The sequence below is a fragment of the Chrysochloris asiatica genome, unplaced genomic scaffold (assembly GCF_000296735.1).
Source record: "Chrysochloris asiatica unplaced genomic scaffold, ChrAsi1.0 scaffold00155, whole genome shotgun sequence".
In the NCBI taxonomy this organism is placed as follows: Eukaryota; Metazoa; Chordata; class Mammalia; order Afrosoricida; family Chrysochloridae; genus Chrysochloris; species Chrysochloris asiatica.
The window spans coordinates 1348058-1363186 of NW_006408673.1; the positions used below are offsets into that span (position 1 = coordinate 1348058).

At 42.7% G+C, this 15129-nt stretch overlaps 1 protein-coding gene across 2 annotated transcripts in view; it reads right to left on the reverse strand.

Annotated features, from left to right (window-relative positions):
- Positions 1–7878: 7878 nt before the first annotated feature.
- NR3C2 (nuclear receptor subfamily 3, group C, member 2) overlaps positions 7879–15129 on the reverse strand; it is a 477644-nt gene continuing 470393 nt past the window's right edge. For both annotated transcript variants that reach the window (XM_006870871.1, XM_006870870.1), the window contains one exon: positions 7879–8034. In XM_006870871.1, coding sequence (XP_006870933.1) covers positions 7879–8034 — 156 coding nt within the window. The remainder of the gene's footprint in view (positions 8035–15129) is intronic.

The window sequence follows — 15129 nt, forward strand, 5'->3', positions numbered from 1 at the left end:
CTGGAGAAGGATATCATGTTTGGTAAGGTGGAGGGTCAGAGAAAAAGAGGAAGACCCCCAACGAGATGGATTGGCCAAGTGGCATCATCGATGGACTCAAGCGTGGCAACAGTGGTGAGGTTGGACCAGGATCAGGCAGTGTTTCGTTCTGCTGTGCATAACATCGCTATGGGTCAGTACCGACTTGAGAAGGCACCTAACAACCACCACCACCACCTTGGGTGAGTAGTTTGACCTCTTTATGTTTACAGTTTTCGTCTTCTATGAAATGGACCTAGTAGCATTTAGTTGTGTGACTACTTTAAGGACAATGCGCACGGGGTGCTTAGAGAAGTGCAGAGCTTAGAAAGCGACAAGTAGGACCCTTGCCAGTGTTGTTAGCTGCCATCCAGTTAGTCCTGACTCATGGTGACCGCATGTACAATGGACCCTTGTGATTCCAAGGGTTTTCATTGGCTGAGTTTTGGAAATAAAATGCCAGGCCTGTTTTCCTTGTCCTGCTTCGTCTGGAAGCTCAGCTGAAACTTGTTCTATCATCACAGCCACATTCAAACTTAACTGACAGATGACTGGTGGCTGTGCGTGACGTGTATTGGCCAGGAATTGAACCTGGGTCTCCCAAGTGGGAGGTAAGAATTCCAGCACTTCCACCACTGACTTGTCTAAACCAAAAACAGTTGTTGTGGACTTGATTCTCATTCGTGGCAACCTCTTGCATATTAGAGTGTGACTATTTCCATTGGGTTTTCAATGGCTGGCTTTTGGAAGTAGGTGACCAGGATTTTCTTTCAAGGTGCTTCTGGCTGAACTGAAACTTTTACCCTTTCTGTTAGCAGCAGAGTGTGTTAACTAATTGTACCATGTTGTTGTTGTTATGTGCTGTGGAGTCGGTTCCGACTCATAGCGACTCCGTACAGGGTTTCCGAGGTTGCAAATCTTTATGGGAGCAGAAAGCTTAATCTTTCTCCCACGGAACAGCTGGTAGTTTCGAACTGCTGACCTTGTGGCTTGCAGCCCAATTCATAACCACTACGCTAACTTGCTAAGTGCCATCAAGTCTGTTCTAACTTGTAGCAACCCTGTATAGATAGGGTTTCCAAGGAGCAGCCGGTGAGCTTAAACAAGCTGACCTTACTGTTTGAACTACAAGTTGAAACCAAACTTGTACCCCAATGCATTAGCCTGCAGCGTCACACTAGAGTTTACATATGTGAGATGCTAGAAGAAGAGGCGAGCAGGGTTTTGGGATGGTGGAGCTTGTTTCCATCACCAATCCCATCTCTTCACCATCTCCTGCTTCCTTCCAGTGTCCCGCCTGTGCCTGTCTTCTGCTTTCCTCCTTCTCCCCAAAGGCACTCTTTATCTTTTTCATCTTTGATTTGTTTTTAATTCCCATTCACCTTAGGGTTGAGCCGTCTTCTCACTTTGTTGAAGTTTCTCAAAGTCTACTTCAGTCAGGGTTACTTTTCCTCAGTCACATTTCCCAGGATTTTTTGTCTTCTGAGCCATACAGCTTTCCATTCATTTTCCCTCCTCCCTGAAGATGTTCTTCCTGGAGTGTTCGCAAACAGTTTTTCTAGCTTCTAGCTCATGCAAATGCCTTCTCAGCTGCTTGTCAATACAATTTTTCTTTGGCTGGCCTGCACGTTACCTACTCTACACTTATCAACTATTGCATTATTTGACACTTTGCATTTATGACCACAGTAAAAAATCTATCCAACTACTTTGCGCGTAAACATCGTGTCTGGCTGTAGCAATGCTGAGGTGCGAAACAAGTTACACTAGCTATGATGGTTTAAGTGACATGTCCAGTTGGTGGGCCATGGTTCTCCGTCGTTTGGCAGCTAGATAATGATGAAACCTGGCAGTTACGTCATGGTGTAATTTGGCAGTCATGTTATGATGATGTAATTGTGGCAGTTATGTAATGATATAGTCATCCTCCGTTTTCGCCTAACTCCAATTTACACCTAACAACCCGGTCTTTGGAACCTAACCATGTTGTTAAGTGGAGAGTTGGTGTAATTAATTGCTAGCCCATTTGCATAACTGGGTTTATTCTCCTTATGCTTTAGTGTCTGGCTAAAGATATCTCAATCTACTGGTTAGAAGCATACATGACAGGATACTTCCCTATTAGATCATCTTGATTGGAAAGCCGACTTCTGTTTTCGGCCTGAGAAAAGACCGGCACTTTTGAGCGTGAGCAGTGAATGCACAAAATTCATTTGGACAGCTCAGTGACGTGGGCTGGCGTCTAGGTTGTGCCTTCTTTGGAGGGTTATCAGCTGTGGAAACTAGAGGAAGGAGCTAGGATAGTGGGAGGAGGAAAATCATACCCTGTTCTAGAGTTCGTGTTCACCGGCACCATGAGCTTCCCTGACCCAGAGCATAAAGAGTCACAGAGATGGCTTTTTCAGACGGTAGCAAACATGGAAACTTTGTCTTGGCAACCCAAATTCTACAAGAACAACATCTGGTAACTGCTAGTGGTAGATGAATTTCATGGTCCTCATCTTTCACTGCATCTTAACGTAAGCTCTTTTGTAGAGCCCTCCAGAGTGCTCCTTGGAGACCAAGATGGCCAACTTAGTCTCTCATACTTAGCACATATTGTCAGCAGGAACCAGTCGCTGGAGAAGGGTATCATGTTTGGTAAGGTGGAGGGTCAGAGAAAAAGAGAAAGACCCCCAACAAGATGGATTGGCCAGGTGGCAGCATCGATGGACTCTAGCGTGGCAACAATAGTGAGGTTGGCCCAGAACCGGGCAGTGTTTTGTTGTGCTGTGCTTAAGGTCGCTATGAGTCAGTACTGACTCGATGGCACCTAACAACCAACAACAATGTACCTGGAGTTTGTTTTGGCCTTATGACTTGCTTTGGCCAATGGGGAAGGAGCAAACTTGATCCAGTTAAGGGTTAGAAAAAGTGTTACACCTTCTTGCGATGAAGATCAGCCCAGGCTAACCTCCTGGTGGATGAGGGCCACATAGAACAGTGCCATCTGACACCAAACAGCTACTGGCTGACTGCAGATGCATGAAGCAACCCAACTCAGCCAAGGCTGTTGGCTGGATAAGTAGAACCCTCACCCACCAGATGACTCACACACTTGTGAGAATCAGTAAATGGTGGTGGTGGTGGTGTGCCATGGGGTTGGTTCCAACTCATAGCGTCCCTATATGGGTTTCTGAGGCTGTAAATCTTTACTGGAGTGGAAAGCTTCATCATTCTCCCGTGGAACAACTGTAGTTTTGAACTGCTGACTGTGAGATTAGCAGCCTGATTCATAATGACTAAGCTACCACAGCTCCTTAGTAAATTGTAGGTGATTTATTAATTTGGAGATGCTTTGCTATAAACAGTCATGGTCCATGCTGAGAGTTAAGATAATGCTTGAATCTTCTCTTATCCTTTGGGTATGAAAGCCACTGTTTTATTTCTGAGCAAATTGCTGCACTAGCAACAGAATGACTTGAAATTAAAGTGCCAGAAATACTTGTAATCAAGTCATTTTAATCTGTGTACACTTGCATGATTTATCAAGTATATTATAGTTGACTTGAACATAAAGGGACAATGTTTTCTGTTTGCGTGACGCACATTCAACACACACAAGCAAACCAAGCCCTAATTACATATGCATCATTATGTATAATTTCTACTGTTTGTGACACGCACTGTGGCTGTCTGTTCCAATGGCAGAGACTTGGTTCTTAGCTCATGGTTCGTTTGCAGCTGGATTTTTTGAGCCTGAGATCACTTTAAGGAATTCTTAGAAATGAATAACACTCTTACAGTAATAACACTCTTAAGCAGCTCTGGTAGCATAGTGATTATAAGTTGGGCCACTAACTTCAATGTCAGCAGTTCGAAACTATCAGCTGTTCTGCTGGAGAAAGATGAGGCTTTCTGCTCTTGTAAACATTCACAGCCTTAGAAATCCTGTATAGGGTTGCTATGTGTCGGAACCGACTCCACGGCACATCACCACCACCAATAACTCTGACCAAAAAATAAGCAGTGCAAATCCACTACTGACACCTCAGGAGAAAGAGGCAGCTATTTCCTGCTCCTGTAAAGATTTACAGCCTCGAGAACCCTATACACGGTGACTGAGAGTCAGAATTGACTCAGGGCCAGTGAGTTTGTGTTTTTTAATTCAGCAAGGGCACACACTTTAACCACGAAGACTCTTGTATTTAGAATAGGGCACTGCCTGTAAAAGTCTTGCTCCTTAACAGGTCAAATTTCTTAAACTGTTAAATATGCAGTGAGTGTTTCACAAACCTATTTTGTGTGCACACCTTTAAGTTAAAAACGCTTGTGTTTTCCTGTGCCATGTTGGAGGGCTGTGCTATGATCTGAAATGTATCTATGGCACAGAAGCAGTTGAACTCCTTTAACTATCCAGTAGTTTCTGAAAGCAAGTCATTTGAACAATGACACATTAAAATGACTTCTTGAATTCCTCTTGTGGTAGATGTGTTTTCTGTTTTTAAGTGAGCTGATAATTGCTTAGTTCTCTTTGTGGTCCTTATTAATGAGTGAAGTTGAGGGGAAGAACCTGTGAGGAGTGTGAGCAAGGATCACACCAGTGAGAACCCCAAGTGAGTGTCCACAGAGCAGGTGAAGCGGAAGGCAAGAACATGAGACTTCCCTGAGGAAGAACTTTGCAGTTGGCCCATGGGGGGCGTTGGTCCATGGGGGGCGTTGGTCCAATTGTCTGAGCCTCCAAGTGAGTTTCCTCTTTGGTAAAATGTGTAACAAGATTCAGGGGGCTGTGAAGCTAAATTAGACAAGGCACACAGTGGGTCTTGTTTTGTTTTAGCAGCTACATGTAATAATTATTATAAAAATTGTTGCAGGGTATTTATATGAACTAGTATTGTGGTTTGTGGGTGCTATCCAGTGGATTTCAACTCACAGCCACCCCCAAGGACAGAGTAGAGCTGTCCCCATCAGGCTTCCCCAGCTCTAATCTTCTCCCTCAGAGCCACTCTGTGGAGTTAGCCTTTTGGTGAGCAGGCAAGTGCTTAATGTACCACCAGGGCTCTCCAACACATATTAGCAATGAGAACAAAATCACCTAATAAGTCACCAAAGAGTAGACTCGACACGAGGCCGGCATAGGGGCTTATCTAATGGGGAAATACTGCTACTCTATGCACGTGGGCAGAAGTATCCCAACTGGAGATGTGGGAAGGGCATGAAATCCAGGTGTTCCTATTAACACTCGAATGAACAGTCTCCAAACAACAGGTGATTAAAGTAAAGGATTTATTGTAATCTGCTTACAGTCCTTTGCAAAGACAGACATATGTTTTTGCATAAAGATATAAATTGCTTCATTTTAAACTAATTTAGTGTGTTTTTAATTATATGAAGAAGTTTTGATGAATTATGAATTGTACCAAACCAAGATTTTTTTTTTTTTTTTTTTTTAAGAGCAATATGGTAAAAAAATAAGAGCAGACAGACGATTTGAACTGGGACAGGCATTCAACAGTGAATTGAGAATATGGCTTTGCTGTTTCATCAAGCAAAGTTACCTGGAGACAGACAAAGAGCCAGTAACTTTGTTAATATAAAAAGCTGATGTATACCATCATCTCCATCCCAAACCTGGTTCGGTAGAAATTCCAATTCCATAAGAAGTGTGAACTGAAAGCCGCATTGGTCAGCCTTTTCCATTTCAGAAACTCCCCATCTGCATGCTGTGTCTTCGTCGCCTTCGAAGTGTGGCTTTCATATTGCTGTGCGTGTAAAGTCGATGGCGATGAAAAGATCTGTCTAGAAATTAAATTCCTGAAATTGCAAATTATGTATGGAAAAAACTCCTTCCTGTGAGTCCAGCATTCACAGGTTTCCCCTTGCATAGCGCAGGCGTCTTTGGAAAGACAAAGTAATGTTTGCCTGCATGGTGAACCCTGGAGAGAAGCAGCAGTGACAATGCTGCCCTCCCTGGACCTGGGCCTCTCCAGCTTCAGCTTTCAGCTTTTGGAAAAGAATGTGATCTCACTGACAACCTGGTGACTGTCATTGCTTTGCAAAGATTAATTTGGCCTCTATTCAAAAGTAGCTTATTTAGTGCAATCATATTGTTAGCTAAAATACATATATGCCTGTGATTCGGGGCAAGAGAAAAGCCATCAATTTGCATCAGTGCCAAACAGATTAACGAATTAAAAATTTTAGTGCCACTGTCTTGCTTGTATGATCTGTAGTGTATTTTTTGTTTTTTTTGTTTTTTTCTTTTTTCAAAACTGTTTATGTATAAAATTTCTTTTTAAAACCTACCTTTTAAAAATCTAAAAACCCTCTCATTGTCTTCCGGTCTCCACACTGCTCTGACTGAACCTAGCCAATGTGCATCCTCCCTTTACATCCTGCAATGAGCTATGCATGTGTGTTTCTACCTCCGCTTCCAGGAGTGCAAAACCCCTTTCCAAGATCAGGAGGGAAAACAAGATCTTTTACTGGCAAAGAAAGTGCCTGGAGTTTTTCTCCTAAAAGACAGGAGAAGGGAGGGGGGTATAACACTCTCTGTCTCACGGAGCTCTCCAAGTACTGAGTTCTGGATCTGGAGGGAAAGGGGGAAAGGACCGCTCTCCTAAAGCAAACAGATGATTTGAACTCAGCACTCCCCGGCCATCCTCTCACATGTGTGTTACCACATGTACCTTCCCAGAGCAGCGAGTTGTGCTGCTCCCTGATGGAAGTTGGATGAAGCCGAAGCCGGAAAATGTGCTCAAGTCCCAGTGACATCCCGAGTGGGAGACCAAGAGAAAACAAAAGTACAGAAAAAAGTAGAAAGGCTTAAAGACAACCAAAGAGGTTTACGTGTGGTTATTTACAACAGAGACTGTAAAATGGTAAATTAGATATGAAGCTAAAAAAAGGCACAGCTTTCCCTTCCTTAAATACACTGTAAACGGTTCATTATGCATGCAGAACATTTCACTTTACAAAAAAAAAAAAAAATTTACCTTGTTTTAGACAAAGATTGTACTTAAATAGTCTCCAGCAAAATAGAATTCTTTCAAAAATACTTTCCCATTCATCCTATTAACCATTAAAGAATTTTTTTTTTATGTGTCTCATTTACAAAAGTTCCTTATACCTTATTTCAGGTCCTTCACAATTTATACATACAGTAATGTACAGCACAGCAAAAGACTGCCAAAAATTATCTGTAAAGCCAACACAATAGATACTAGAAATTTAAACCAAGGCATTTGTTTGAACATCTTATCCATCCTAGTTAAATAATAAATGGACACTGAAGGGCGTGTACACCAGTGATGCAGGGAATGTGGGTGACCGATGGCCCCCGGGGGCTGGGGGGGCCATTACGGCACACCACATGTTCCATTATTACACAACAGGAATCTGTATACATTTTTTCTTTTCTGTGTTTTTTAAATAACAAAAGAATATTAATGCCCCATATTGACTATACGTTTTATGTGCAAACCAAGGGTAAGCTTGAAAAAGTTCGTTAGTTCATGAACCCTTTTAAAACAAGCGAACAATACCAGAAACTACATGGCATAGTTAAAACTTCCATCTGTTAAAATATCAAAATCGGAGTTATTGACTAGATATGGCTTTTCATCCAGAGGAAACAGGAACATTTTGCGAAGCACTGGGGTTGGAGAGGGAAGAATCCTTCAGACTGCTGAGGTCTTGCCAAACCTATGTCAGATGGCTTTCCAGGCTCCAAACCCTTGACATGATTTTCAACGTTGAGAAACCGCTGAACACGTGTGAATCAATCATCGCCTGTTGGAAAGGTGATTTCTTGGGTCCTTTGTGGGCGTGGAGTTAACAGAGGGAAACTTAAGGCAAAGTTCTTTCACAAAGACAATTCTGTCACTTCCTGTGAAAGTAAAGGGGCTTGGCGTTCCCAGATTCCACCTTTGGCAGCTGGTCGCTGATGATCTCCACCAGCATGGCCGGGAACTCCACCTTCAGGGCCTTGGACTCGCGGAAAGTGTAGAAGCAGAATTCCAGTAAGTCACTCACCAGCTGCAACAGAGGAAGGGGGTGGGGTGGGGTGGGGGGGCATGACATCAGAGCCTCACTGTCTCTTGTCCTAGGCCATACCTTCTAATTTGGGTGTGAACTCAAACATCAGCTTGTTCTGATATGGCGTTGTAGGAAAAGCACTGGACCATAAGGCCGATTGAACCACAAGGTGGGCAGTTCAAACTTACCAGCTGCTCCTCAGAAACCCTATACAGAGTAGCTATGAGTCAGAAATGACTCGGCACTTACAGGGTAGCTATGAATCGGAACTGACTTAGTACTTACCAACAACACTCATTCAGAGATAAGAGTCATGGTGTGAGGCTATAGTATAAAGCACTGGACTGCAAATCAGTTTGAACTGCAAAGTCAGTGGTTCAAACCCACTAGCCACTCCATGGAACCCTTGTACAGGGTCTATGAGTGGGAACCAACTCAATAACCCATTATAACACTGGCTGTAGGATAAACAATGGCTGTAGGATAAGCACTGGACTCCTAACCGCAAGGTCAGAAGTTCAAACCCACTAGGTAGGAAATCCTATACAGAGTTAATAGGAGTCACAACTGACTTATTAGCACTTAACAGGAAGCCATCATGTCTTCAAAACCACCTAGTTCCCTCAGCCAATTCTTCAATCCTGGGGAGAAAGAAGGGTGCCCAGCATCTTCTTAGGTAACACCTTGTCTGTAAATCAAGGTCACCAACCAAAACAACAAGCCCTCTGCCATCATGTCGTTTCTGACTCATAGTGGCCCCACAGGGCAGAATACACCTGCCCTATAGGGTTTCTAAGACTGTAAATCTTTATGGGAGCAGACAGCCTCATCTTTCTTCTACAGAGCTGCTGGAGGCTTTGAACAGCCAACCTTATGGTTAGCAGCCCAACACTTGTCTTGCTGCACCACCAAGGCTCCTTTAAATGCACCAAAACCCAAAACAAGCAAAGCCATGGTCACCAACTCATAACAACCCTACATAGGTTTCTGAGACTACATCTTTATGGGAGCAGAAACAGCCTCATCTTTCTCTTTGCAATGCAGGTGGTAGATTTGAACCACTGTGACCTTATTTAGGTAAGTACCTCAATATTTAACCCACAGCACCACGAAGGCTCTGTGAATGTACCAAACAGGTATGTGATTACTGGATATTACATCAGAGGGAAGTGGGGCTGAGACAGAATGAAGGGCGCCTGGGGCACAGGACTGCTCTCATCAGCATCTGATTTCCTAACATGTGAGTAGAGAGGGGACTTCACCTGATCATAGGGGGCTCAGGGAGAGGCAGGATCTGTCTGTGCTTCCCTCATGTGGCTCAGGCCTTAAGGGTGAGGAGTCCTACAAGGTTTTCCTTGGGGGATGCAGGCCTTCTCCCCCAGCTCTGGCTGCACCTTGTCACCAGAACCTCCAGCTGCAAACCCTGTCCCCGCATCCGCATCCACCCTGTCCCACTCCACCACTTTCTTCCTGCCAGCAGGCTTCCGCCTGCTTGAAGGTTTGTTGTTGTTAAGTGCCATGGAGTGGATCCCACCCATGTTGTTGTTGTTATGTGCCGTGGAGTCGGAACCGACTCATAGCGACCCTGTACAGGGTTTCCGAGGGTGTAAATCTTTACGGGAGTAGAAAGCCTCATCTTTCTCCCACGGAGCAGCTGGTAGTTTCGAACCGCTGACCTTGCGGTTCACAGCCCGAGTCGTAACCACTACGCTACCAGAGCTCCTTTAGCGATCCTATATAGGGTTTCCAAGGAGCAGCGGATGAGCTTGAACCACCGACCTTGCAGTTCAAATGACAGTTCAAATTAGCCCACAGGGAAAGTACTTCCTGCTATGGGCTGGGCAGAGTCTCCTTGGCCACATTCTGCTTCAGGCTCTTTTTGAGAGAAGTGAAAACATCAAGGACACTTCAAGGTCTCCTGTGCCCCCTAGCCCATTTTCGTTTCCCTGCTTTGTGACTCAAGGGCCTTTCCCACCTCCCTGGACCTGAACCAACTCCCAATTCTGGAAGGTTGGAACACCAAAGCCATAAAAACAACACTACTTCCTGGTTGACAGTCAATTTCCTAGGAGTGGGCCTTTAAACTAGAAAGTATACACTCTAATTTTTCTCTGAATTCCATCCTCCATTATGGAAAAAAGAATGACTTTTGGTCATTTTCCACTGTGTTACAGCAGACAATGTTAGCACCGTCAGTCATAAAATGGTGAACTTCTAATAACAGGAATCCTGCTGGCACAAGTAATCAGCTGCCAATCTACAGGCCCATGGTTCAAACCCACCAATTGTTTCACTATCAGTCTGCTCTCATAAAGATGGAAAGAAACAACAAAAAACAAACCAAACTTACTGTCATCGCATATTAGCAACTCTATAGAACAAAGCAGAAATGCTCCCTTAGGATTTCCAAAACTAGAGGTTTATAAGCGCTGACAGCATCATTTTTAGCCTCTGGAGTGGTTGATGGGTTTATACCCAATGTGTAACCCACTATGCCACAAGGGCTTTTTCCTATAACTAACAACCTATAAAACCTTATGGGGTAACATTCTACTCTGTCACATGGGAGACTCTGAGTCAAAATCGACTCTAGAACTAGCAGCAGCACAATTCAGTAAAGTGCTTATGATAAAACTGCATCTGGAAAAAGAACCCAAATCAACACATTCACACAACATCAACAATTAGAACAAGATCAGCAAAGTAAGCCTATGTCACAAGAAGCAAAGAATTAATAAAATTTACAGCAGAAATAAATGAAAGAGAAAAACAGTACAAAGAATCAGCAATACACGAAGCTTGTGTGGGATAATGCACTGCACCACCAGGTAAGTGTGAACCACAAGGTCGGTGGTTCAGACTTACCAGCTGTTGCCTGGAAACCCTATACAGGGTCACTATGAGTTGGAACTGACTTGATGGCCCTTAACAACAACAATATGAGGCGTTGTACTCCAACAAATATGAAAACGTAGAGGAAATGGAAAAACATGACCTACTTAAACTAAGGTAGAATGAAGTAGAAAACTTGAATAAACTAATAACAAACGAAGAAATAGATCAGGTCATCAAAAAGCTCGCACCAAAAAAGTCCAGAACAGATGGCTTTACTGGTACATTTTACCAAATATTCTGAGAAGAGCTGGCACCAATTTTACTCAAACTATTCCAAAATATAGAAAAGGATGGAAACCTTTCTTACACATTTTATGAAACAAACATAAGCTTCATACCAAAACCAGGAAAGGATACCATTTTAAACAACAACAACAAAAAAATCATAGGCAGTATCCCTCATGAGTCCCGGTGTGGCACTGTGGGTTAATGCACCAGACTGCAAAGCCATTTGAACTGCAGGGTCGGCGGTTCAAGCTCACCAGCTGCTCCTGGGAAACCCTATACAGGGTCGCTATGGGTTGGAACCAACTCAACAGCACTTAACAACAACAATCCCTCATGAACACAGATGCAAAAATTCTCAATAGAATCCTAGCAAATAGAATTCAACAATATATCAAAAAAAAGAATACATCATAACCAACTGGGATTCAAACCAGGGATATAAGGATGGTTCAATATTAGAAAAACAATGAACATAATCCACCATACAATTTTTTTTTTTTTTTTTAAGGTAAAGGAACCATGATCATATCAATTGATGCAGAAAGAGCATTTGACAAAATCTAATATCCGTTCCTGATAAAAACACTCAACAAAGTAGGAGTTGAAAAAGAAATTCCTTAACATAATTAAGAGCATACATACAAAACCAACAGCCAACATCACTCTCAATGGAGAGAAACTGAAAGCTTTTCCTTTGCGAACAGGAACCAGATATTGTTGTTGTTGTTAAGTGCCGTTGAGTCGGGTCCGACACATAGCGACCCTGTACAGGGTTTCCGAGGGTGTAAATCTTTACGGGAGTAGAAAGGAACCAGATAAGATGCCCTTTTTATCACCACTCCTATTCAATATTGTCCTGGAAGTCTTAGCCAGAGATATAAAGCAAGATAGGGAAATTAAAGGCATCCAAACTGGCCAAGAAGAAGTAAAATTCTATTTGCAGATAATATAATCCTATACATAGAAAAATCCCAAAGACTTGGGAAAAAAAATAGTTGGAACACGCTGGAAGATTCAACAAAGTGGCAGGGGTACAAGATCAATTTACAAAAATCAGTTGGTTTATTCTATTCAAATAAAGACAGCTTTGAAAAGGAAATTAAGAAAACAACACCATTTATAACAGCCACCCAAAATTTGAAATGCTGTTGTTGTGAAGTGTTGTCGAGTCGGTTCCGACCCATAGCGACCCTGTATAGGGTTTCCTAGGAGCAGCTGGTGAGCTTGAACTGCCAACCTTGCAGTTCAAACGGCTTTGCAGTCTGGTGCATTAACCCACAGCGCCACACCAGGATTCCAAAAGTTGAAATACTTAGGAATAAATCTAACCAGAGAAACAAAAGACCTATACCAAGAAAACTACAAAATCAGAAAAAGATATTTGCAAAAATGAAAAAATAAACCATACTCAGGGGTAGAAATACTTAACATTGTGAAAATGTCAATACTACTCAAAGCAATCTACAGGTATAACAATTCCAATCCAGATTCCAAAAATACTCTTTAAAGAGATGGAAAAAATGATCATGAACTTTATGTGAAAATGAAAGAGACCTCAGATTAGCAAAACACTATTTAAGAAGAACAACAAAGCTGGAGGCCTCTCACTCCCTGATTTCTCAAAATTTACACAACTACAGTGATCAAAAATAGCCTAGAGTACCGGTACAATGAAAGATACATAGATCAAGTGGAACAGAATTGAGAACCCAGAAGTAAATCTATCCACCTACAGTCAGCTGATCTTTTTAACAAAGGGCCAAAACACATTAAATAGGGAAGAGATAGTCTCTTTAACATATGGTGCTGGCAAAACTGGAAATCGATTTGCTAAAGAATGAAACAAGACCCATAACTCACACCATATACAAAAACAAACTCAACATGGATTAAAGACCTAAATGTAAAACCTAAGACTATAAAGATCATCAATGAAAAAAATAGGGACAGATGGTTCAAGTTCACCATCTGCTCCTTGGAAACCCTACACAGGATCACTATGGGTCAGAACAGACTCGACAGCACTTACCAACAACAGTACATAGGCATACATACACTATCAAACATTGCAAAAAACACACAAACAAAAAAATGGGCACAGGACATGAACAGACACTTCACCAAGGAGGAAATCTAGGCAGCCAACAAACATATGAAGAAATGCTCACGATCACTAGCCATTAGAGAGATGCAACTCAAAACAACAATGAGACATCATCTCACACCAGCAAAAACAGCAAAGATAAAAAAAAGTAGAGGACAATAAATGCTGGCGGGGATATGGAGAGACTGGGACACTCCTGCATTGCTGGTGGGACTACAAAATGGTCCAACCTCTCTGGAAAACAATATGGCGCTTCCTAAGAAGGTTGGAAATAGAAATACCTTATGATCCAGCAATTCGTCTACTTGGTATTTACCCACAAGAAATATGAACCATAACATGAGAAGATATATGCACACCAATGTTCATAGCAGCACTATTTACAATAGCAAAAAGGAGACAGCCAAAGTACCCATCAATTGAAGAATGGATAAACACACTGCGGTACATACACACAATGGAATATTATGCTATCTTGAAGAATAACAAGGAAACTGCAAGTCACCGCATAACATGGATGAAACTTGAGGATATGTAAAGTGAAATTAGTCAGTCACAAAAGGAGAAATACTGCATAGGACCACTACTGTAAAAGACTAAGAAAAAGAACCCATAACAAAGGGGGTTGTGTTCTTTGCTGGTTGCTGGGATGAGGATATAGGGGGTGGGGTGAGGGGAGGGACCGGAAGGTGGAGCACAAGGCAGGGAATAGACACAGGATAGTTTGGGTGCTGGGGAGGGGGGCAATATACAAGAAGGGAGAGGGGAATGGAAGAACAAAGCAGATGGGAGAACAATTAGGCAAGTTTGCATGGACTAAGTGGGACAGAGGTAAAGAATGATGTATGTGCAACCTTGGAACAATAGGGTTCAGGGATACAGGGATTGAGACATGGTTGGAATGGGGAAAAGGGGGAAATAATGTTAAGATGCTTGGCTGTCTTTTGATTCTTGGTTTTCCTTGTATTTCATTATAAAATAGACACTGGAAGGGGAGAGAAAGGAATAGCCAGAAATATCACCATAGAAAGCTTGTAAGTCCGTCTTCTGCCTAAACTGATTGGAATACCTAAAATGGGGTTACAACATGCCCAATGAAGGAGGCTTCCTGCGGAGCCTCTGCATTACATAAGACCATAGGTGGGATCCTGAACCACATCCAGAATCTTCGGAAGTAGGATATTTCCTCTTGAAAGAACAGGCAAACCAGCCTGGAGCGGCTAGAAGAACAGAAGATACTTCTTGAAAGAAAGACCTACAGGAAAAATATAAAACAATATAGGCAGACCGACTGTTATTACAAGAACAAGCAAGTTGCTTGCCCAGGAGACATCAAGGCAAGTAGTCAGGTCCCCTCAGAGTAAACCCCCTTCCAAGACTAAGACTCAATGGAAATACACGCTCTGATTGGTGACCACGTTTGTCACTGATAAGGGGAAGTAAGGGAAAAATCACAATGAAGCTGTGAGCTAAGCCCTACAACGTTCAACAGACTCCTGTGAACCCAGGTGGAGATCTGGTTGGTCAGCAGTGTGGCAAGACCTGGGGATTCTTGGGCCCAGAGTCAGTGACATAGCCACAGAGGACTAGAGTGGAGAGTGAAGCGTCCAGTTGATAAGAAGAGAGGGCACATGCACAAGAATACCCACACTTTGCAGATAATACCCACTTGACCTGGCTTCAATGACTGGATGATCAGAGCTCAACTAGAAGAAGAATGAAGAGGAAAAAAAGTAATCTGATACAATTTGATGAACTTGACCTACACCTATGGATGTAGTAGCTCAAAAGAGGGAACAAATCTTTATAGCAAGGATCATTCCCACCCCCTCCATATACAGAGTAGACAGGGATGGGCAATTTGGACA